This window comes from Canis lupus, chromosome 14 (assembly GCF_003254725.2).
Source record: "Canis lupus dingo isolate Sandy chromosome 14, ASM325472v2, whole genome shotgun sequence".
Taxonomy (NCBI): Eukaryota; Metazoa; Chordata; class Mammalia; order Carnivora; family Canidae; genus Canis; species Canis lupus.
This window is the reverse complement of record NC_064256.1, coordinates 51,956,502-51,982,414: the sequence shown is the minus strand read 5'-3', so window position 1 is coordinate 51,982,414 and position 25,913 is coordinate 51,956,502. Positions and strand designations below refer to the sequence as shown.

Genomic DNA, 25,913 nt, shown 5'->3' with positions numbered 1-25,913 from the left:
ACTTGATGGGATGAGCACTGGGTGTTATTCTATATGTTGGCAAATTGAACACCAATAAAAAATAAATTTATTAAAAAAATGTACCCATCTATAAATTTAATATGTAGATTAACTCATTTCTCTCGTCTTCCTCCTAAAACCCCAGTAAAAAAAGCAGAATAGGAATAAAAATTACAATACTACAAGAATGAAAATTGAAAGAAACAATGCTGAACAAGATTTCAACAAATGTGCTGAATACGGAAGAGCTAGTGGTTGTTAATCTGCCTTAGCAGACCTCCAGAGGCCCATCACTGATGGGGGAGGTGCAGAATCTTGGCAGGCTCTAGAATTCGAGGAAACAGGTAAGGAGCTAAATACAGGAAGGTAATTTCATGAAGATTGGGAAACTGTTCTAGAAATCTCCCAGAAAGAAAAATTAATGAATGAAAAGTAAGGCCAGAGGCTCAATCCAGCAGCTCTAGTAGGTCATGGGGTTCACACACAAAACGTGTGCGCATTCAGTTGGGTTTTTTTGGCGAAGGCAGTGAGGAGGACAGTGCAGGGCAGGGTTAAGAACTTACAAATACTTTCCGGGTTGCCGGAGGCCACCAAAGCACAGTATCACACAATTTTAGAAGAACACTAAAGAGCCCCTAACAAAAAAACAAGTCAGGAATAAAAATTACACATCACAATGCTTTAATTAGAATAGAGCAATGCCTTCGAAATTCTTAATTTGATGATCTAGCTAAAATTTAAATACCAAGCCATGCTACCTTTCAGACATGTAGTACTCTTAGAAGTAACTGACCTCCCCTGTACCCATCACCGGAGTTATTGAAGGAAGTGTTCCACTTTAGCAAATAATCTAGTAACAAAGACAGAGGGTCCAGGAAACGCAGACTCCCAACATGAGAGGAAAACAAATCACAGGGTGAAGTCTCAGGAAACAGCTGTATACATGAATGAGACCAATTAGTTTAGACTGAAACAACTAAGTATGCAGTTGAGCTTTGACCAGTTGAAAATAATTTTAAGTTTTACATATTTGGGGCTGTTTTGGAAGCAGTGGTGATGTGTATGTAAAACCAAGACCAAATGTTGAGAATGGAAATGGAAGCACAGTAAACTAGTTCAGGAAGGAACATAGAAATTTGGTCACTATAATGCAATGATGCCAATTTAATGCAAAAATACTGGAGAATGGGAAAAAAGTAAAAAGGCAGAAATCTTCATGTATCAAATGGGAAGCTGTCAGACGCCTAAACACAGTAAATTAATAAATAAGCAGCATAAGACTATTACTTAGAAGTCTGAAGCCAAAGCACTAGCAGAAACCTCAAGTCTGAAATGTCCCCCGAGAAAAGGACAGAGCAAGGAGCGTTCTCCCTTACCGTCCTCGCAACACCACTGAGCTATGTACATAGATCACTTTAATAACTCATTATTTAAAGGTATATACATACAGGCAACTGAAGATTTACGGGGGAAAAACACTCCTTGCAATCTCTTTTCCAAGGTTCTAAGCTACTTGGGAGTACAAGGAGGTGAAAGCACGCAGACTCAAGTTCTGGATTCCAAGGTGGTCTTCCCCGGCACCGGAGCTGAGGGATGGGACGCAGACTCCCAGAGGCAGAGAGACTCCACAGGCCACCGCGTGTGCAGGGAGGGGTCACATCAGACCTCCCAGGAGGTGTTGAGGAGGAGAAAGAGGAAGAACGCTAGTTTGGGAAGCACCTTCACTGACTTGGGTTCTTCTCTACAGTGTACATGCTTCAACCGCCCTCTTATTACTGTTTTCTACACTAATACCAAAGAAATCAGTAACTAGAATCCCAATGATATACTACACTATTATTCTACAGTACTACTCCCGGTGACATGGCTACATTTTTTTCATTTATTCTTATGCGTCCAAATATACAAAGCAAGTTTTGTCTCACTCCCTATCTAGATTGGTCACTGTGAACTCTACTTGAAACTCATAACTATTTCTATTAGAAAAGAAGCACTTCTTATGTGAAAAATCTTTATTTCAAAATACAAGAATATAGCAGATAAAATGTGTTAGTACCCTCAGAGGTCAAGGTTAGCAGCCTTTCTGGCGTATGCTAATTCTTCATGAACTCCCAACAGCTGGACTGAATGACCTTTAAGTGCAGCTGTAAGGTCTCGTAGTGTAATTCTGTTGATCCCAGTGACAAAATTAAATTAGGTTCCATTTAAAAATTAAAATATAGCAGCTTTTCCAGAAGAACTAGCTCCCAAAACTGTATTCAGAACTTGCCTAACATCTTAAGTTAAATGCCTCGTATATTTACACCATTATAATCAATATTTTTGGACAACCACAATCAAGAAATTTAACCTTGGGTAATAGTTTTCCTCATTGTGAAATACTGTATTTTTGTTCTCTCATAAATAGAAAATGCCCAAACATTACACTTTATTTATGTTTAATGATTTACAGAGAATATTTAATAATCAGAACTCACCATTTGCAATATTGTACATTAAATTATAATATAACCCCTGCTGCTACAAAAGCTATCTATGTTGACCCAAGATAAAAACTGTCTCTAGTTTAAATACATTAGAAATTAAAAAAAATATATATTAGAAAGTGGTCTTTAAGTGCTGAAAATCTAGAAGAATTCTCCAACATCTGCTCTCTTATCTCGACATTTGCTTCGAGCTTTTGTTCGAGCTTTGAAGGCTGCAGAGTTATACAGGTGCTGAAATGGAGGAAAGGAAAACACATGTGGATCACTAAAGCTTAAGGTATCCTGATAAAGAAAAGGATGAACAAAAATCACAGGAAAGAAATGAGCTAACTCAACTTTATCAATATTTTAAATGTTTATAAAACACATACACAAAAAGAACAAGGGGGAAAACACATAATAGATGATAGCTATTCTGTATTAAGAAAAAATATTAATCAAATATGTAAAATACCAAGAAAATTCCAACAAAAAGTTAAAAAAAATGCATCATTTCATCTGATCAAAGCAAAAACAAATCATGAACCAAAGTGAGCAAAATATCCAATTAATTAAAAGAACATGGAAAAAAGCAATAAGCTTCCATCTCGATGCCAATTAAACCAAAAAATTTTTTTAAATCCTAAAACTCAATGCTGTCAAGAATGTGTGTAATTGCTATGTGCCTTTGTTCATTACTAGAAACAATTCAAAATGATAGAATAACTTTAGAAGGTAATTTGGCAGTACATATGAAAAAGTAGTAATCCAGCCCCATATCCCCATGTGAAGAGAAAAATTTCAAAAGAGAAATAGTATGTAAAGATACTAATATTAAAATACCCAACAATCAATTACATGGCCATATAAATGATTAACTATAAAAAGTCTATAAATCTAATTAAGCACTTCAGGAGCACCCGGGTGGCACAGTCAGTGAAGCTCCTACTCTTGGTTTTGGCTCAGGTCATGATCTCAGGATTATGAGATCAAGCCTGGCATTGGGCTTCTTGCTCAGGGTGGAGTCCGCTTGGGATTCTCTGCCTCTGCCCTTCCCCCAACTCACACGCTCCTGAGCACACTCTCTCAAACAAGCAAATTCTTTAAAAAAGTTTTATATATATATATAAAAATTATATATATATATATATATATATGTACATATATATACAAAAATGTTGCACTTCACACCCACTAATATGGCTATAATTTAAAACAAAAACAAAAAAAGGCACAATACAAGTGTTGATAAGGACATAGAAATTGGAATACTCATATACTGCTGATCGCAATGCAAAATCAGTCCCTACAGAAAACAGTTCCTTAAAAAGTTAAACACAGAACTACCATATGACCCTGCAACTCTGCTCCTAGGTATAAACCTAGAAGAACTGAGAACAGCTGTTCTAACAAAAACTTGTACGCAAATGTTCATAGCAGCACTATTCACAATGGCCCAAAACTGGACACAAGCTAAATGTCCATCAATGGATGGATGACTGGATAATCATGTGGTGTCAGCCACACAATGGGGTTTCATTCAGCCACAAAAAGGACTGAAGTACTGGTGTGCGCTAGAACATGGATGACCCTTGGCAACCTTACGCGAAATGAAAAAAGCCTACAATAGGTCACACGATACATGAGTCTATTCATAAGAAATATCCAAAATAGGTAAATGCAGAGACAGAAAGCACACTAGCGGCTGACAGCAGCTGGGGGGAAGTGGGAGAGAGAATGGGAAGTGAATGCTTAAGGGGTTTAGGTTTCCTTTCCCAGCGATGAAAATATTTTGAAACTAGACAGACAGTTGCAAAACATTGTTGAGTGTACTAAATGCTCTGAATTGTACACTTTAAAATAGTTCATGTTATATGAATTTCACCTCGGTAAAAACATAAAAATATAATTAAGAATTTTGAAATGTTAAGGAAATTTTGAGGAATGTTACAAATTCTCTGAGCACATATTTCCTTAACTTGCAAAATGAATCTGGTACTTATTAAGTAGGTTTAGTTGTCAGATATAAAAGCACTATGGACTTATTCTTAAATATAAAAGGCTAACAGAACAAGAAAGGGAGAGAATTTCTACGTTAATGGGATTATGGATAAAATTATTCATTATCACCCCTCCATACTCTAGACGCAGTAAAGTTTCTACAATTTTCATACAGCTGTTCTGTGTCTGATACAGCATGAAGCACTGTAAGCCCAGACTCCACTAAATACCTATTTAGCCCAGACTAAATACTAAATACCCTCCCCCCCACCTGGGAGAATCAAAGCTTTGGCTCTGCTTTTCTTCAATGCATTTAGTCTTGAGGAGAACAAAAACAAAACCTACCCTTTCAAAACGAGAGATCTTCATTGTTTTAAGTGTTGCAGCATCAAGCATCACGGGGGGTCCAAGCTCAAATACATTACGAAGGAATTCATTGGACTTTGGTAAAACAGAAAGGAAATAAGGCTCATTATTAAATACCAGCTCTTTTTTTATTACACAGAGTGAAATCTGATTAACGGAAGTTATGCAGAGCTTATAAATAAGCACTCAGGTCACTTATTTTCTGTTTCTAAGACTAAACTGTTTCCAATGCCTCGAATCCGACAAAGTTATGAGGAAAGCAACAGTGCTCTACTAAATTTATAGATGATCCACCCGATTTATACAATACAAAAAGAACAGTTTATTTACTCAATTTTACTTTTAAAAAAAGTCTCTCATGAATAAATGAAATCTAAATAAATAAATAAATGAATAAATAAATAAATTATAGTTCTGTATCCTGCTGAAAGTATTCTGCACAACCAACTTCAAAAGCCCATTAAGAGAACATTTAAAGCTGCTCTCTCATTTTTTTGTATATTTTTTTATTGGAGTTCGATTTGCCAACATATAGCATAACACCCGTGCTTATCCCGTCAAATGCTCCCTAATTTAAAAGCAAACACACAGAGAAGTCACTCACTCACCTGCAAATGATACTGCATCCCTGATCCAAGAACTTCCTTAAAGGTGTCATAGGTGTGTTTTTTGACCCAGCAATCAATATACATTCGTTCAGGACCAAATTTAACAGTTTCTGTTGGAAAATCCCGTTCCTAGCCAACAAAACAACCAAAATATTAAGAGAAATTAAGATGGCTTGAAGAGATACATAAATATAATTTCTAAATAGACACATTTACATGCTGAGGTAAGAAAAGATGATTTAAACCTGATACCTCCATCCCTGAGATGTGAATAGACTAGAAAGTACTATCCTAATATAAGGGTGTAAAACTTGCCAAGTTGTCATAGACTTGGCACAACTGAGTTCAGATAAATAATACTGGCAAAACCACATTGTTGTGAATGTCTTTAAATTTCAAGAGCACTTGATAAACTTGAAGGAAAAAAATCAGATATCTGTACTGATCTGCCAATGGGGGGTAAGATGGGGAGGGAGAAGGAGGAGGTTGCAAGACAAGTCAGAAGACAAGATGTCCCCACACGCCAGCGATGGTACTGAGAAGGGAAGGGATCAAGAGAAGACAAATGGGGTTAAGACACCAACCAAAAAATAAAGGACCACCAACTAGACGACTCCAAGGGTCTAAGAGCAGGTTTACTAAGAAAATGAGAGGGGGCATCCCTGGGTGCCTCAGTCGGTTAAGCGTCTGCCTTCAGCTCAGGTCATGATCCTGGGGTCCTGGGATCAAGCCCCGCATGGGCTGGGAAGTCTGCTTCTCCCTCTCCCTCTCACATTCTGCTTGTGCTCATTCAGCTTTCACTCTCTAACAATAAGGAGGGAGGGAGGAGGAAAGGAGAGGGAACAACTGAGTTTAAGACTTTAGAGATGGAACAATTTTGCCAGAAGATAATTTCTGAGAGGGAATCAAGTGAACGGAAATAGAGAAAATGTAAAGATCATTGTACCAAATACAGAATAGGGTTTTTCAAAACACAGAGGAGTCACCCAGAATAGGGGCAGACCTGGGATGAAAAAGACCTGGCCGCTCCATTGTTTGATGAATGAGGACTATGAAGAGAAAGCAGGTAGCGAACAGTGGATCACCACAGGGACGGGAGAAAGGAGATGGAACCTGAGCACGCCAACTGCTTTCCCCACATCTACCTAGCTCCTTTCTTTGTCAGCAGACACGGCATGTAATATGGGAGAAAAGAACGTGAACTCTAGACTTAACAACTTGCCGGCTTGTCAATTTGGTAAGTAATTTAACTGCTTTGGGTCTATGCCCCTGCTTGTCAGGTGGGGCTTTCCCTGCCTGTACCACAGTTGTTAGATGTGTGAGATAAACCTGTGAGCCTCATACAGTGCCTGGTCTGTCACAACAGTTCAAAGAAACCCACAAGGGTTCTACTATTTCAGCCGTCCGTATTTCAGAAAATACTAACACACCAGGAAAGAACTCCCTCCTAACTCATCCGCACCCTTACCTACTCCTCTCCTAAATCTCTCCAGTTCAAGGCAAATCATACTGTTTACATCACACTCTCAATCTTTCGTTTATATTTTCAAATGTTCCCTCTCCATGGGTTCCTTCTCCCATAAACTGATCCAGCATCTTCAACAAGACACAATAACAAACCCTCCCCCCAGTCCACTGATCAACTCTCTTCCCGTTTCAATTACAATCCATTTTTCAAAAGACCATCTTCTGGGCAGCCGGGGTGGCTCAGCGGCCGGGGTGTGATCCTAGAGACCCGGGATTGAGTCCCTCGTCAGGCTCCCTGCATGGAGCCTGCTTCTCCCTCTGCCTGCCTGTCTCTCTCTCTCTCTCTCAATAATAAATAAATAAAATCTTAAAAAAAAAAAAAAAAAAAAAGACCATCTCCCATTTCTTCACTTCCATTCACTCTTCAATTCACTTCCATCATGTTTTTCTGCCATCACTCTGCTGAAGCTGCACTTATAAAGGTCATCACCAATGACCTACCTGACAAAGCCCACTGACACTTTGATTCTTTGTCCCTTGCCCGATCAGCAGCACTTGACACAGTTGAAAGACAGCACAGTAGGTTCAAATTCCAGCTATGCTACTTACTGATCTTTAACTATGCCTTTAGTCTGTTTTTCCTTAAAAAGATAATTCTGTTGCTTAAGTGTTATAATGGAAATGAAATAAGAAAACTGAATGTCAAGGGACCTAACATATTGCTTGCTGATTTAAGAAATACATGAGCTTAAGGAAAGATTTCTGGAGGAAAAGAAATGATAAAAGCACCAATAACTACACCTAAAAGGGAAAATTCTCCTCTAAGCAAAGAAACAAAAACACTTAGCAAGGCTGTGAGGACAGACCTTTTTCATTGGCAGGTGCACTGAGGCAGAGCACAGGGAAGCCAGTCAAATGGAAGGGGAGAAGCAGAAATCCTGAGATGGAGAGGAGAGGGTGCATAAGGCCTGGGAGGGAGAGCACCACAGGTCAGAATCACGAGGCCAAGAAAACGCTTTCACTGAGTGGTGCTGGGCAAGAGCGACAGGCACACAGAGACCTGTTAGAGCTGGTGGACACGGAGATCTGGCTTGTGTCTAAGAAGAATCAGTGCCATGTGCTGTGGGTGGCTTAGGCTGAGGGGTTTGTCACAGGGTCTGCTCACATCCTGTTTTGACTCTTAAAAAAAATCTATTATCCAGAGAGGATGCATCCAGACAGAAAATGTGACGTCAGGTCTAATCCAGAAAACCCACAACACACCATTATCTTCTCTTTAGAGGCAACATCCCAAGAGAGGCGTAGTTTGTAATTATTCAAGAAAACAGCTTAATTTGGGGATACAGCCACACTAAAATTTTAAAACCAAAGGGATCAATTGTTAATATAGATGTCTGCTCAAGTTTGAGGATTTTGTTTTGTTTTTTACATTATAAAAAACCAGAGTAAATATACAATATTACTGTAATGAAATGACAGTTAGCATTAACCAAAATGTTTAGATCCCAGAAGATCTCTAAACTATTTTATACCCCAGGCTTTAGAAGAAAGTAGTTCTTAAGCAGGCTATGTATGAGAATCACTGCAACATTTCAAAACTGCACCTGCCTTAGCATCTTTATTTTAAATTCCCATTCTAAATTTTCATATACGTGTCAAGTTAATGACTCTTTGGTGACATTCTTAACTGAACTGCTCTATCAGATATAGCAAGAAACCCAGATATTTATTCTTTATATCCAAGAAATATTTCTTACCTGGCCAACAAAACAAACAAAAAATTTTATATTCTCCACAGTAAAACTGCTCTTATCCTACAGTTCCTTTTAACCATGCATTCTGTTCAAATCCCTGAAGGTTTCTAAATCAATTTCTTTGCCAGGCAGATAGAAACAGGTTAGAACACTGTACAAGGTTCTCAAGCATCAGATGATAGGTTAGAACACTGTACAAGGTTCTCAAGCATCAGATGATTTTAAACCCTTATTTAAACACTGGGTTTGGGATCCCTGGGTGGCTCAGTGATTAAGCATCTGCTTTTGGCTCAGGTAGTGATCCTGAGGTCCTGGGATTGAGTCCCACATTGGGCTTCCTGCAAGAAGCCTGCTTCTTCCTCTGCCTATGTCTCTACTCCTCTCTCTGTGTCTCTCATGAATAAATAAAATCTAAAAAAAAAAAAAAAAAGAATATTAAAAAAAATAAACGCTTCTTTGTTATTTCAGTTTTTAGCACCTAGGCTTCCTAGGGAGAATACAAAGGTCTTTCCTTAAAAGTACTGAGGGGTAGGAAATAATTTACTATCCATAAAAAGCACTGTACTTAGTATGTACGTGCTAAGTACCACAGCTTAAATGATGGCAAGTACAACCACCTGAAATACACTTTTGTAAACTATGAATCTTATTTTTTAACATAAAAAAAAAAGTACCTTTATGTGTCAGAATTAAATTTTCCTTAGTTTAAAAAAAAAAAAAGTTGTTGGGACACCTGGGTGGCTCAGCACTGAGCGTCTGCCTTTGGCTCGGGGCATGATCCTGGGATCCAGGATCGAGTCCCATATCGGGCTCCCTGCATGGAGCCTGCTTCTCCCTCTGCCTGTGTCTCTGCCTCTCTCTGAGTCTCTCGTGAATAAATAAATAAAATCTTAAAAAAAAAAAAAAAAAAAAAGCTGTCTTTATGTCTGTGTTAAAAACCTACTCCAGGTTTAAAATGAGAAAATTATTTTGATGAAAGGTAAAATTAAAAAAAAAAATGACCCAATTGTCCAGGTTAGCCTAAAACAATCTCATTTCAAAATGAGTAGCAGGCGCCTAGCTGGCTCAGTTGGTGGAGCATACTGACTCTTGATCTCAAGGTAATGATGAGTACAAGCCTCACAGTGGGCATGGAGTCTACTTAAAAAAAAAAAAAAAAAAAAAAAAAAGGAGTAGCCATTAGAGAGAGCATTAAGAGACCTACCTCCACTGCCCTCAGGATGTCTCTGAACACTGACCGCTGCTTTCTCTTGTCCACTTTGGCACGGTGCTTGTTTCCATCTGTAGCCAAAGCCCTAAGCATCTGAGTCAAAGATTCCATGTCTTCATAAAAGAAGTCCTGGTCAGGAAAAACAATTTTGTTTAGTTCGTTATTTGGGTTCTTTTCCACCCCCAACCTTTCCTAGCTAACAAAGAATACCTAGCAGGGGTAGAAGAATCACATTATCTCTGAGCTCTTTAGAGATCTTGGCATACAGGCACACGTTAAAGCATTTATAATATCATGCAAAAATTTTAATCCAGAAATGCTGACTACAAGATGATATACTCCCACTAAACAATTAACATTCCCCTCCCAAGTATATCCAGATACATTCAACAAATGCTTATTGTGCTCCTACCATATCCAAGACATTTCTGAGATTTCAAAGTTCAGTGAAGATACCACAAATACGATAACAACGTCTATTCTTTGGCACTCTTCAGTCCCCAAAGCACACATCCCCAGAATTCCAAATATTCTTATTCTAAAAGTACAAGCTATCAGTAATGCCTAAAGCACCCTCATTTCTAAAAAATCTTTAAATCAAGTGCGCAACTCAAGTAATTAAATTACTCAAGCTAAGAGAAAATATTTTAATCCCCTTTGAAGAGAAGCCACGAAATATATTACTATTTGCTACTACCTTGGTTTGACTCCCCTCCAACAAAAAATTATCCAGCCCAATAATATATCAACATGCACAGTTGAAAAAACCCACTGTAAACGACCCCTGCAATCAGTAAAACTCAATCTAGTTTTACAGTCTGAATCACGGAGTTCAATAGCACTAACTTGGAAAAATAAATGTTAAGTACTGTAGGGAAATTTCTCCATAACCTTTTTGGGCATTAAAAAGAAAATGTAAAACATAAAAAATAGTCCATAAAATAGCATCCAAAAGCCAATTTATTGGAGTTTAGGATAACTCTACAGTAAAACTATTCACCCAGGGACAAATGAAAACCGGGCTCTCGGAGACACATACCTTAACTCTTAGCAATAATAAAAAGAAAATAGCGTAATCATTAACACACAAGGGGGTGTGTGGGTCGGCCTCCTTCCTGCAGCACCTCCCCTCCTTCCTGCAGCACCTCCCCTGTCGCAGGTTAGGTGGGGGATAAAAAAGGAATTGGGGAAGGTCTGTCTACACTATATTTTGGTATATTTTCCTGAGTCAGTATGTTATGTGGCTGCCAAGATCTGTTAACTCTGCCCGGTAAATAGTCTATCTTATTACAGATTATCCTAGAGAGCTCCTAAAAGGCCACTACTAAAAGATGACTGCCAAAGAGGGGGACGTAATCCTCACTTTAGTGAACAGTTACAATAGCTACCGCTTACACTGTATCTATCCTATGTTCTCAACAACCCCATGAGGTAGTTACTATTTTATTCTCCATCTTAAATATACTGATACTGAGGCATAGAGAAGTTGCTCAACATCATCCAACTAGTAAGGGTGGAAAAAGAGATTTGAACTTGGGAGAGTGACGCAGAGTACGCTCTTACCAGTTTGGTTATAGAACAAACATGCATAATGCACTAGAGAGCTCTCACAAACAACTCCTAATTCCTCATGTCCACTTAAAACTATGTTAGCAAAAGGCTCTGAATATTTCAATGCTATGAATTTGCTACCAAAACCCTAATTTAAATGAGCCTATATATACATGAACACTTGGTTTAATTAATTTTTTGAACACCCTATAACTACTCCCACCACCACCACCACACACTGGCTCCTTTGAAAAAGCTTAACAAAAATAGCAAACAGAACACTAGGTTCTGTTTTGTAATCCATTCATTTTTGTCCTTAGACAAGGACTTATCCAAACATGTTTAATTTGATCAGAGTTCCCCTAGCTATCTTATATGATTTATTAAACCCAGAGAATATACAATACGTGGGCAATAATAAATGTATGTTTATGAAATTTTTTAAAAATTCAACATGTATCATTTAAACTGCATTATCACTTTACTTTTAAGATACACTTCAAAGGAAAAAGAGAAGAAATTACCATTTCTAGCCAGTAGAAAAACAGAAGATTAAAAAATTGGGACATCTGGCTTCTATGCCTTGAGGTTAAGGAGCCATTAACTAGCTCAATAAAATTAGATTGATTGCTAAACTTTAGTCCAATTTCTCAAATAAGCAGATTCATTTGCTACTGAAAGCATTAATAACTTCTTTCCATTCCTACCTGCTATCCTTCAAAGAAAAGGGGATAGGCTGGGGGAAGCCTAAAAAAGACGTGTCTCGGATATTTCTAAACATAGGACTTGAATGGAATGAATTATTAACTGTTAAATGACATCTTTAACTCCAGAGAAGGTTTCATTCCAGAAATATAGTCTTTGTTCCTACACTAAAAAGTAGCTAATAAGTAACCCAAGCTTCAAAACAGGGGACGTGAAATGGGGTGACCAAATGTCCCCCGTTAGCCTAAGATGAAAGGTTTCCTGGAACAGAGAACTCAGTGCTAATCCTGGAACAGAGCCAGGCAAACTGGTAAAGCTGATCACCCATTACAAACTCAAATACCTTTGAGAGCCAAATGGATGTAACAAATATCCATGGACAGTGGGGGGGACTGCAAAGCACACATCCTAGTCCAAAGGGCCATGTTTGCTCCTAGCTTTGGCTCAGAGAAGTTAAACAACAGTGACTAAACTCATCGGATCTCAAACTCATGTCAATTTAGTATCTCATCCATTTGTTTGACATTTATTATAAAGCATCCGTGCCTCAATCACCTTACTGTGCCCTGTGTCTGAGAAATCCCAGCAGATCCATACAGACTGCAGTAAACAACTCTCTCCACGAGGAACAGTGTCCCTAAACTTGAGTTCTCTAGATAGCAAGAGTTAAGTGTAATTAACTAACTATAATCAAATGTTGTTCTACCAACCCCTACCGGTATATGCTCTTAAAATTATTGTATCCGGGACGCCAGCATGGCTCAACAGTTTAGGGGCTGCCTTCGGCCCAGGGCATGATTCTGGGGTCCTAGGATCAAGTCCCACAAGGCACTCCTGTATGGATGGAGTTTGCTTCTCCCTCTCTATGTCTCTGCCTTTCTCTTTCTCTCTCTGTGTCTCTCCTGAATAAATAAATAAAATCTTAAAAAAAAAAAAAATTATTGTATCACCACTGCCAAGAGGCAGGGCAATCACTTGATTCTCAAGGTGGCCGTACTCCAAGGTTATCATCAAATTCTTCATTATGAAGATAATGATAGAATAATGGTCCCTGCGACACAATCTTTTTCCTCTATCCATCAGATACTTACACTCTCCATCCCTCTGGCCAATTCAAACATAAGTGCCAAAGATTCACCAGCAGCTATTCTCATGTTGACATCATCAGAAGAGAGGAGGCTTGGAAGTTTATGGAAATGCCTAAAAAACAGTCATTACTGTGTAAACACAATGAATTATGCCAATAAATTTTGTTTTTATAAAATATGAAACTAAGAGTGCATACATCTCGAGCTTTTTCTTCACTTCACTGATTGGGCATATGGTCAATAATAATGTCCACGCAAGAAGCGAGCTGATATGAAGCCCTGTATTAGGGGTGTTGCAAATAACATTAGTGTCTTTCTCTTTTAGATAGGACTTGGTGAAGACATTTTCCAAACATTCCAATGTTGAATACAGCTCCTAATGTAAAAGAACATGAAATAAAAAAATAAAAATAAAGAACATGAAATAAGGTAACCACCTTAAATTTGAAATGTGCAAATAAGTAGAGTCAAGGGTTTTCTACTTACAGTAATGTCTTCTGTAGCAATAAAACAGCAAACACCAAAGCAAGTTGCACACTAAAAAAAAAAAAAAAAGTAAATACAGACATTAGTATTTGTAATTTTCTTATTATTTCTGCATCTTCTTGCTTTTAGAATTCGATGTGGAAGTTTTCTCAACTACACGACTACACTGGTCCCAAATATAGAATGAAAAGAGAGAGGGGTGCCTGGATGGCTCAGTCAGTTAAGCATCTGCCTTCAGCTCAGGTCATGGTCCCAGGGTCCTGGGATGAAGTCCCGTGTTGGACTTCCTGCTCGGTAGAGTCTGCTTCTGCCTCTCCCTCTGCACACCATGCCCACTCATGCTCTCTCTCGCTCTCAAATAAATAAATAAAATCTTTTTAAAAAATGAATAAAAAGAGAGAAAGAACATAGGATCAAGAGTTAGGGGAAATGGGGCAGCCCGGGTGGCTGAGCCGTTTAGTGCCACCTTCAGCTCAGGGTGTGATCCTGGAGACCCGGGATCGAGTCCCATGTCGGGCCCCCTGCATGGAGCCTGCTTCTCCCTCTGCCTGTGTCTCTGCCTCTCTTTCTCTCTGTGTCTCTCATGAATAAATAAAATCTTAAAAAAAAAAAAGGGGGGGGGGGAATGGGTTTCACCCAAACTCTGCTACCAAACTGAGAGTATGACCTTAGGAAAGTTATTCAATTTCTCCTAGGTCTTCCTTCATTAACCCAACAGACCCTTTTCAAACTTCCAACTCCAATTTAAAGACAGAGATGAAGTTTGCACATTGGAGATAGAGAAGCCTACTCTATTAAAAACCTTAAAAACACAGTGTTTGTTATAGGTTTTGAAGCACTGAAAACCATTTACATTCATCTGTTTTTACATAGACCCTATTATGAAAACTTCTAAAAAAAAAATCATTTTCCAAGAAATAAGCACACCTGGAGAAGAAATCTCCTAAAATTTAAATAATTGTCTTTGGGGCATCTGGGTGGCTCAGGTCATGATCCCAGGGTTCTGAGGTTTAGCCCCACCTAGTGCTCTCTGCTCAGCGGGGAGTCTGTTTCTTTCTCCCACTCTGCTTTCCCTCTGGCTTGTAGTCTCTGGTTCTCTCTCTGTGTTAAATAAAATCTTAAAGATAAACAAATAAAGGTCCTCAAACTTGCCACCTAAACAGGGATCTCATTGATTCAGATTTCACTTTTTTCCGAATATGTTGAAAAATGTTCAGGAATCTTATAATTGCCTTTTGTTAGGGGGAAGAGGGGGCTCAACAAGTGATTACACTAGAGGACTACCATACCAAGGTATAAGTTACCAAATAAAATGGAGCTCAGAATACAAAATTAAAAAAAAAAAAAAAGCAAAATTTATATACAATCTGCTTACAACAAAAAAAAAGAGCCATTAATTTTCAGAACACCGTTCTCAACAAATAAATCATCTGAAAACAATTTAAAATTTGTGAGTTTTTATTCTCCATTTCCGTCTTCACTTTAAATTTTCTCGTGCTGTTCTGAGTGCCACTAAGGCATTAAGTCTTTAAAGTCACCATTCACATGCCCAAGTGCCTGGTATCATGAGGACATTTGTGGCACTAATCTGCTTGGGATCACAATTTTATTTTCTTACTACATCCTGGTAAAAACTAAACATAGCGGGGATCCCTGGGTGGCTCGGCGGTTTGGTGCCTGCCTTTGGCCCAGGGCGTGGTCCTGGAGTCCCGGGATCGAGTCCTGCATCGGGCTCCTGGCGTGGAGCCTGCTTCTCCTTCTGCCTGTCTCTGCCTCTCTCTCTCTCTGTCTATCATAAATAATAAATAAATAAATAAATAAATAAATCTTAAAAAAAAACTAAACATAGCTAAAATTAAAAAGTAGTCTAGGTATTATTCTCAGTAAAGGCAACTTTCAAAACTTTCAATCTGTAAATCCTTGTTCTATGCAAGCAGCAGAGGCAAAACCACATCTCTTCTTTTGATGCCTCTAAGTGAAAAAAAAAGGTAGCTTAACAATTAGAACTAAGCTAATTAGTCCCATTAGCTGTCAAGTATTTTTTTTTAATTCACAGCAAGCATCAAATGTATTTAAAAAAAAGACAACAAACGCACATGTAACAAAAATTAACGGCTCACTACAAATATCTACCCAAGTGTTTTCTGTCGAGCATTTTAAAATACCTCTACCGTCCCACATGATTCAAAAGTTGCATGAAAATCCAAAAAGAGGGGATAAAAATGTAAAGAGCAAAAGTTTAATTAGCTATTTGGGGATTACTAACTGCTAGAGGGCAGAGATTCCTATGAAGTTACCAAAATCCTATTTCTTTGCCTATGGCGAAACAGGTTAACTATCCCCAGCCTCTACATAGTCGGTAAACCAAGCAACGGGCCACTAAGTGATGTGTTGTGGCCTGAGCATCTATCTGCCTTCTTTCTTTCCCCACCTAGCCATCCTAGCTGCCATACAGAGGACCTAAAGGTAGGGCCGAGAATAGCCACCCACGGACTCTGCCCACTTACACAGTGATATGAGCAAGAAATAAACTTATTAAGCCCACTAAGATTTCAGGGTTTATCAGACACAAAGATCAACACCATTTACTTTAAGTAACACTAAAGAGAAGGCTAATGTGAAAAGTCAGTATTAAAAAAGTTTTAAACCTGAACTGTTTTTTTCTTAGGAAAACAACTTAAGATTCAAATCTACTAAGATTAAATTCTTAAGATAAAGATTCTTAAGATCCATTAAGATCCAAATCCACTTTCTAAACCCAGAAGGATGTTTGTAACAATCACAAAAGCACACCAAAAACAAACCCCACAATCTAAAGTTATGGGTGATAAATATCAAATTAGAGAATGAAAGGTTTTTCAAATCCCATGACATGACTAGATGAGTATCTCACAAGTTACAGATTCCTACATCTAATACCCAAATCCACCCATGGAAATAAAGCATTCAGCTTTTTCATAAGGACTTATAGGCCACAGCAGCCAATTTTTTTTTAAATACCTATTACATTTCTTAGAATAAAAAATAACCACCCAATAAACACTGTCTAGATCATTTAAGTTCCTATCAAAATTATTCTTCAATCATCCTAAATAACTCAAGATAGTATTTCCTATCAGAGTATGCCCTTTGATTGCAAAGACGTAGAAATCTGCTCTATCTGGGATGGTCTGTGGCATCTCAGAAAATTTAAGAAAACAATTGTCGTATTAAGTCTGCTCACTCTGGGATCCCTGGGTGGCTCCGCGGTTTAGCCCCTGCCTTCGGCTCCTGGAGTCCTGGGATCAAGTCCCACATCAGGCTCCCTACATGGAGCCTGCTTCTCCCTCTTGCCTGTGTCTCTGCCTCTCTCTCTCTGTATATCTCTCATGAATAAATAAATAAAATCTTTAAAAAAAATCTATTTTAAAAAAATGTAACCTTCCTAGATCATTCATTAGAGTATCTGGGTGTCATTCCTAGATAGGTTTAGAAATTTAAAAAATCATATACTTACTGTTTGCCTAGCCTGGATACTAGCTGTTCCATCACAAATTATTTTCTTTAGGATTGGTCCAAGAGTTTTTAAAACCTCTTCACTTTCAATTCCAGGGCCCAATTGAATACAAAGAACAGATGCTAATGCTGCAGCTGCACGCTGCTCATCACTCTTACCTATAAGAAAGCAAAGGTGCAAACATGAAAAATTATTTTGAGAAGACTTAATAAAAGAGCAATTTCCCTAATTTGTACAATTCCAAACTATCATCTACCATTTATAAAATCCCATAATATGTTCTAAACTTTGACATGAGCTGCAAATATAGTGAGCTCAAACTCTGGAAACAGACCTGACTCAAACCCTAGATCCACCACTTATTAGCCAAATGACTTACAATTCTTATTCTCAAAACATATTTCTTCAGCAGTGAAATGAAGATTAACACTGCTCTTTAGGGAGTAGTGTAACAAATCAGCAAAATAATATGTTTCAAGCTGCCTTGACCTTCCAAATCTTTCATGTACTCACAGAACAGTGCTCAGGTAGTCCCTGAGTTAATTGCTCAAGCATTTCAGATGTAACCAGCCTATGAAGTAAACTAAGCCTTCAGGGCTTCCCCTCCTCCAATTTTTTTTTTTTTATATAAACAAACAAGGAATTAAAAATAAATGATTCTTGGAGCACCTGGGTGGCTCTGACGGTTAAGCATCCAACCCTTATTTTGGCTCAGTCATGACCTCAGGGTTGTGAGATCCAGCCCTGGGTTCCTCTCTCCCCTCTCACTTGCATGTGTATGCTTTCTCTCACAAATAAATAATTAGAAGCTTTTGAAAAAAACAATAAAGTTAAAAATAAAGGATTAAGACCATACAGAAATTGCAGACACCAAATGAATACCTGACAAATTAAAAATTTATAAAATAAACAGATCGGAATATAGTTTTTAAAGGTCATCTAATCCAGCTACCATTATAGGAAATAGTTCCAACGTAAACAACTCAAAGCCTTTGTACTATCTCAAAAAAGTTGGCTCTGCTCAACTATACCACAAGAAGTTATATAACCTTAGACCAATCTCCCGTTTCCTAGGCCTTTATTCCATACAATGAGAGAGATGGAATAGATGTAAGGTTTCCAAATACCCATTCATGACAAAGCTTTCAACTGAAGTAAAATAAGAAAAACAAGGACATAACCTAGTAAGCTCATTCAATTTAAAAGAGCACGTGTGCTTCCCACATTTCTGACACTAGAAATATTTTGTTAATAAAGACCTAATGACAGAAGGTCATTATTCTCACAATATTCTTACTTGGCAAAATAATTATGCTGGCATGGCATCTCTAGGTCGTTTTAATTTTGGTGGTTCCTAAAGCTGAATGAAGTCCAGTAATACCAGACTTAACCTTTCAGATCTCTCTTCATTCTTAAAAGTTCTATGATCACAACAATATGAATTCTAGAATTTCTATCACAGAATTCTAGAATTCAAATATTCTAAAGGATATCCTGAAAAATGATGTCATTCACAGGTATAATTGATGTTTTCAGTAACCGCAAGGGAAAATAAGCTATGTGATTATAATACTTTTTAAATTTCAGGAGAATGAAGTAGAATGGCTTTTTTAATAATAAGTTTTGTGAAAATCTGACACAGGTTTTCAAGACTTTCTTATATATGAGAATGGTGATCATCTCTTCCAATACAAAAAAGGATGGCAATCCACAATTCGAGTTTCAAGCCGTTTATTACATAAACAAAAACAACACTTCTCACAAGTCTCATTTTTAATTTGAATTAGCATGGCATATTCCTTGACAACTCTAAAGTTGAAAGAGTGAGCCAGTCTTCCATTTCCCTTAATAAGCACCAAATCCCTTTTTAGTTTGGTGCCTCTGACTCAAAAAGAAGGTTACCTTTCTTCAGGCAGCGCTCAATGCTGTCTGTCAAAGTCATTCTTCGTTCCAGAATCAATTCAGAAAGCATTTTCGAAGCGAGTGCATTTTTAATGCCTTCAAGAGCTGCTTGCCTGGTCTTCGCACTATTTAAAACAAAACAAACAAACAAAAAAAAAAACAAAAAACAGAAGATCCATTTGGAGTGTACCATAAGACAATGACTTGTAAAAACTTCACTATTTCCCTCAATTTCTCTTCATAGATTTGTAGATTTTTTTTCCCTCTATCGCTGTCATCAAGCTCTAACCATTTTTCTTTAATTTAATTTTTATCCATAATTCATCTTATTACACAAAAGACATAAAAGACATGTTCTATATGACATATTTAAGTAAGCTCACTTTTTTTGATGCTTCAAAAGTCTAGAGTTCATATGTGAATCTTCGGGACTTTTTAATTATTATAAGTCAGCTCTAGAACTACTATGAAATATGAAAATTTAGCTTTGCTCTTTTTTCTGTCTGCTACATAATGAACAGAAAAGAGGCTTAAAGCAAAGTTTACCTGTTCTAGCTGAAGAAGAACTTTGAATCCAACAAATCTATTTCAGTTGTAATCATATATAGTTTAATGCCATTATGCTAGAATAATGACTAACTTGAGTCGATCTAATTTCTAGTGGCATGTTCCTATCAACATTAAAAGTCCAAAGGAATAAGAAACATTAAAACATCCAAAGTAAATAAATCAAGCTTAGAAAAACATATTGTTAAATCAGAAAACTGCACATTATATACGTAGTAGCTGATCAGAATCACACAGAATGAACAGAATTTCCAGTATCTCCTACCTCTTATCCAGGGTCAAGTCAATGAATCCCTTCAATTTATACTCTAAGTCTTCTTGAGTTCCTTCCTCATCAAGGACTTCTGGTCCTAAGGAATAATATAAACTAACCATTATAATTTAAGTAGAAAACAAGCAGGGAACAGTGATAGTGTGCCTTAACTCTAAAAATTCTTCTACCTAAAACATCCTTTTATCTAAAGTTGTCCATTTAAATTTAAAACTCATACCATCTTCAGCAAAACTGGAAGGATCGCTGTAACCACTGCAATGGCTCATTGTCTCAATCGATGCATCCTCATCACTAAAAGGTTGAACGTTTCGATGTTGGCCACCTATTAGGTAAAAGAAAGTGGAAGTAAATAACTGTATTGCCATATGCTCAAATATTTAACTTGAGAATTTTTAAATTTACTTAGCAGAAACCCAGCACTAAAAACCCAACCTTATTTAAGAAAAGGGATGATTATGCTACAAAAAAAATAAATATTCTTAAATAAGTCAATTCACCTGTTTTTCAGACCATCAACTGTTTACAATATACATCAACTTCAGAAATGTATCAAAAACTGGTATTATGGCTGAAAAAATGATCTCCAAAACATGACTTCAAATCATGAAAACTACAATAGACCCAGAAATAGAGTGTGAAATTAGAGAATAAGAAGTTTATTTTTCAAGGAGAATGAGCTTAGCAAACACAAACATGGCAAATGGGTTAATTTTTAAGTTACACACCATGTGTGAAGAACTAAGACATTAAGAGACAGTAGTTTTAAAGATAACTTGAATTAAGAGAGGAAAAAAGGAGGGGCAATGGGTGGCTCAGTTGATTAAGCATCTAACTCTTCATTTCAACTCAGGACGTGCTCTGGGATCAAGCCCCATGTAGGGCTCTGGACTCAGTGCACAGTCTGCTGCTTGAGATTCTCTCTCTCTCTCTCTGCCCCTCCCCCTGCTCGCTGGCACGTGTGTAGGCTCACTCTCAAATAAATAAATATTTTTTAAAAAGGGGGGAGGAGTAAAATAGAAATTTTGGTTTTTAATATAGTATAAAAGCCTGTTAGATAATTCATCTTTAAAAGAAAGGTTAACAAACCCAACAGTTTATTTTTATTTATTTATTTTTTTATTTTTTATTTATTTATGATAGGCACACAGTGAGAGAGAGGCAGAGACACAGGCAGAGGGAGAAGCAGGCTCCATGCACCGGGAGCCCGACGTGGGACTCGATCCCGGGTCTCCCAGGATCACGCCCTGGGCCAAAGGCAGGCGCTAAACCGCTGCGCCTCCCAGGGATCCCCAAACCCAACAGTTTAAAAACATCAGGGCTGTTACTAAAAAATAAAATATTAAAAAAAAGATTTATCTCTATACCTAACTTGGAGCTTGAACTCACAACGCTAAGACCAAGAATCGTATGCTCCACTGACTGAACCACTCAAGTGCCCCAAAATAAAATTTTTTAAAACTAGAATCTTTCCTCAAATTAATTAAAAATGAATAAATAAATCCATAGTAATGTTTTGTTTTGTGGGGATTTAATATTAACAGAAGTAATGCTCAGTCATGAATTACATTGAGCATGGAGTTAAAGTAAGTTCCAAATTCTGCCCCCGAAGTGACTTTGTGTCACCTGATTCACCTCTGAGCCCAATTTTCCTTATCAATCAAGTCAAAGATTGCATCAAATATCACTAGGTGCCTATATTCAAAAAATTCATGGCACTTAATTACCTTTAAAAAAGTTTTTTTTTTTAACCCTCTAGGTTTAAGCTTGCTAAGTTTAGGGGTTTTTGGAGTTTTTTAAAAATCAAGAGAGAGAATTTGGCTGATTTTTAAATCAACAGAAGGTGCCAAGCAGCCTTCAAATTTATTTGGTATCCCAAAGGAGTAACTTTGCCAATCAAAGTAGGAAAGCATAAAGAAGCCAAGATACCATAATGTATTAATCAGAGTGCTTAGGGCAGGAATAAACAACCCAAGACCTATGATATCATACTCTATTTCTGGGTCTATCTTCATTGTCTTCATGATTTGAAGTCATGGGGATAGTTCAGAGTCATCTGTTTACTACTACTAATACCTAGTCACAAGTCAACTCATTTTTTTTTTCATATTCAGTCTACCTCTAAACTGCCAAGAAGAGTATTCCTATATAGCTCCTACTCAGCTCCTTTCTCTCCGTTTCAGTTTCCAAGACTCCAGAGAAAGAGAAGTTAAAGAAACAGCCAAAAAATCAAGAAAACCCTGTATGAATGCCTGATACCTAGATCAAAGTCACCCACCTTGCCATCTCAAGTAATATTAATTAGGTGGCACTCTAGACACATGAAGTCTTTATTTCTTAGGTTTACTTAACTAACAAGGTTTGGTTCTTTCATAAAAGATGCTTTCTTTAAATTAAGTGCAATGGAAAGTATGCATACTTGTCAATTTTATCAGCTTTCTAGAACCTTTCACTAACTTAAAAGAGAATTAAATGGAAAATCAACTGAAGTGAAAGGAAAGTTGGTTATCTTTTGATTGTACATGTTAAAATCTCATTTGAATCCCAACTCTTCTAGATATTTAAAAATACCAACAAAGTAAGCAGCTAGAAAAGCACAAGTTTGTGACAACTTTCCATCTCTTCTCAGTTATTTATTCATTTATTGAATAATACAGGCACTTGGAACCAAATTCAGATTTATTTTTAAAAGATTTATTTATTTATTTATGATAGACACAGAGAGAGAGAGAGGAAGACAGAGGGAGAGGGAGGGTGAGAGAGAGAGAGAGAGAGAGAGAGAGAGAGGCAGAGACACAGGCAGAGGAAGAAGCAGGCTCCATGCAGGGAGCCCGATGTGGGACTCGACCCCGGGACCCCAGGATCGTGCCCTGGGCCAAAGGCAGGCGCCAAACCGCCGAGCCACCCAGGGTTACCCCCAAATTCTGATTTTAAAAAATAAATCGCACTGCATACTCAACTCACCAGAGGGAAGCACGGATAACAAGTTCTAGTTTAAATTTCGAAAGATATTCAAAGCCTGTACAGTTTTATTTGTTTTTTTATTTTTTTTTTGCCTGTACAGTTTTATAAACTAATTGAATTCTTTTCTATTTGCTTAGATATGCTAAATCAAGTGTTTAAATTCACCTTTTCTACTGAAAATATTGAAAAAAAAAAAAAAAAAGCAACAGCAATAAGGCTGATGGGAGATAAGGAAAGAGCCTGGAAGCACATTTTGAAAGGCAGCCCCCACCACCACCTGAGGTTATTCTGTTAGTACCAGGAAGGAAGGAAACTTGGGAGCTTCAGACGGAATAAAGGTTTGTTTGCAAATCGAGGAAGCCACTAATAACACAGTTACAATTTTTAACCTGACTTTGGCTTGTTGTTTCATCATTGTTTGTTCCACCAACAAGAGGTTAAAACTTAAAAGGAAAATAAAACGAAGAAGGAAAAGCTGAAATACAGAAAAGAACAGAGGTATTCCCTATTCACACACAGCAATGAGACGCTGCAACAAGCAAATTTTGTATTTTACATCTTGATCACGAACCAATTTCATGAATACCGACCGCGGGCATACAATCAAGGAGCGATATGAAGAAAAGGGAAAAACTTCAAGTATGGTAACCCATTCCTATTGCCAATGTTTAATGCAGGAACACAAGTGCTCGTGCTGCTATAAATCCTAAAGGAAAGCGTTTTATTTACTTATTTTTTAAGATTTTATTTATTCATGAGCGTTTTATTTATTTATTTTTTAAGATTTTATTTATTCATGAGAAAGAGAGAGAGAGGCAGAGGCACAGGCAGAGGGAGAAGCAGGCTCCATGCAGGGAGCCCGACGTGGGACTCGATCCCGGGACTCCAGGATAAGGTCGTGGGCTGAAGGCAGGCGCTAAACCGCTGAGCCACCCAGGGATCCCCCAAGGAAAGCGTTTTAAATGCCACTTTCCAGAGATCTTTAACAAAAAACTGGACTGTTTACTAATGAACGAAGGCCTATCACTCGGAGGGTCGGATTAGCAATTGTGTTGACAAACACCTCACGGCCAGTAGTAGTTCCGATGGGCCCAAATCTGAGAATATTCCAATGCTTAACTGCAAAAATCTCAACCAAAAAAAAAAAAAAAAAAAAAATTACTAAATGGGATGATTTCACCCGGTTGAACACTCGATTTGAGTTCGGTCGCGCCTCCTAGGACTTTCCGCTTCGAAGTCCTTTCTCCTTAAGCCTAGAGTTAGCAGGAGAGAATCACTGTTCATCGAAGCACCTACTCATCCAGGAAAAGCTTCACCTTCGCAGAGACCACACACACGCACACACACACACACACACACACACACACACACACTCTACGGTCGTGGCCACAATTGCAACCTGAGCTCCTCAACACGTCGCCCGTCCGGGCCTCAGGGCGCAGAGCCTACGGGAGAACAGCACAAAGGAAGGGGGGGGGGGGGAGGTCGCCGGGCCGCCGGCTGCAGGGGGGGGGGGGGAATCTCCGCAGGTGCCGGTTAGCAGCAGCAGCACAGCCTGGGCTGGGACAGCGGCCCCGCCCCGCCCCGCCCCGCCGCCAGGTGGACTCGCGGGCTCCCCAGGAGGCAGCGCCCCGGGATGCCACGGGATGCCACGGGATGCCACGGCGCCTCTGCGTCCCCCGCGTCCCCCGCCGCACCGCGCGAGGCCGGGCCTCTGACGCAGGAGCCCCGCCGAACCCGCCGGACGCTCGGCATCCCCGAGAACCCCAGGTCGCGGTCGGGGGGCCGCAGGCGCCCACTGACAGCCAAGCCGCACATCCTAGCTCGGCCCCACCCTCCGTGGGGGGAGGGGGGAGCTCCGAAGAGCGAGCACCAGCTTGGGAAAACGGTGCCCCCGCCGCTCAGCGCCCCGTCACCCCGGACCCCAACCCACTCTCAGGCCCCAGGACCTACTCGCGCCGCCCCCCGCCCTCCGCCCTCCCTCCCCGCCCCCAAGGCCGGTGCCCAAGACTTCGGTTCGCACGCCAGATCCAAATCGCGCGAGGTACCGCCCCCCAGGGCACTCTGGGAATTGTAGTTCGCCAGCCAGGCAGAGGCGGCCGGCCGACGCTTACGTCCAGACGGACGGAACTACAAATCCCACGGTGCCCGAAGCTAGCCGGCCCGGCCGGCCACCGGGATGCCGGCGGCGGGGACACCCCTTTACCTGCTGTCGCCGCCGTCGCTGCAGCTGCCCCTGAGCCGCTGCCACCACTGCCACCGCGGTGGGGAGCGTTCCGCTTCTTATTCTTCGGCATCGTGGGACGCCCGGTGCCGCCTAAACTCGGAGCGTAGCGAGGATCAGCCGATGGAGCTGCACTTTTTACTCGTGCGTCTGTGCGGCGGGCGGCTAAGAGGCGAGTCTTCGGCTAACAACAGAGGCGAGAAGCGGCGGGGGTACGAGTGGGCGGTGGCAGCAGCAGAAATCCCCGTGAAGAGCTGTGATCGGAAACGATACATGTTTCTCTCTAGCGCGGGAGCTAAGGCGGGGCGGTGTGGGCCACGACGCCTTAAGTAGCAAGACCGCCGCCTGTCGTCACCATATGTGGGCGGGACTCGAACGCCGACCAGCCAATCCCTATAGATCTCCCCACCAGAGGCCCGCCTCCGGCGGCCGAGGGACGCTGACTACCAATCCCATGTCGCAAATCTGCCAGCGGGGCCCAGCGAGCAAGTCTTCGCTGCCGCACTGGCCTCTGGGAAACGTAGTACGCCTTGGTGGGGACGCTCCTGCTCCCTCCTGCCTCCCGACTCGTGACCTCTCCCGTACTTCCCAGCGGCCCCGCCTCGGAATAGCCTGAGTTGTTCCCGGCGATGAGCAATGGAGCGAGTATGCCTGGTGACGACGGCCAGCTTCCAGCCGGGAGCCACGCCATCCGCTTAGCTCATCTCTGGGTCGCGGCTGGCCTCCTGCTTAACCTCCCCCGGCTTCCGTGCAGCCGCCGCCGGGCGCCCCCATACGCCCGCCTCGGG

The 25,913-nt window shown here is 39.8% G+C and overlaps 1 protein-coding gene across 1 annotated transcript; it reads right to left on the bottom strand.

Annotated features, from left to right (window-relative positions):
• Positions 1–664: 664 nt before the first annotated feature.
• On the bottom strand, positions 665–25,424 carry IFRD1 (interferon related developmental regulator 1). Its single transcript, XM_025464678.3, has 12 exons — positions 25,108–25,424; positions 20,158–20,262; positions 19,932–20,016; positions 19,100–19,224; positions 17,198–17,355; positions 13,702–13,752; positions 13,413–13,591; positions 13,219–13,327; positions 9,866–10,000; positions 5,441–5,569; positions 4,812–4,907; positions 665–2,717 (listed from the first exon to the last, which is right to left on the bottom strand). Exons 1-12 carry the CDS (start codon positions 25,196–25,198, stop codon positions 2,628–2,630), a joined length of 1,353 nt encoding a protein of 450 aa, XP_025320463.1. The 5' UTR covers positions 25,199–25,424; the 3' UTR covers positions 665–2,627.
• Between the last annotated feature and the right edge of the window lie 489 nt (positions 25,425–25,913).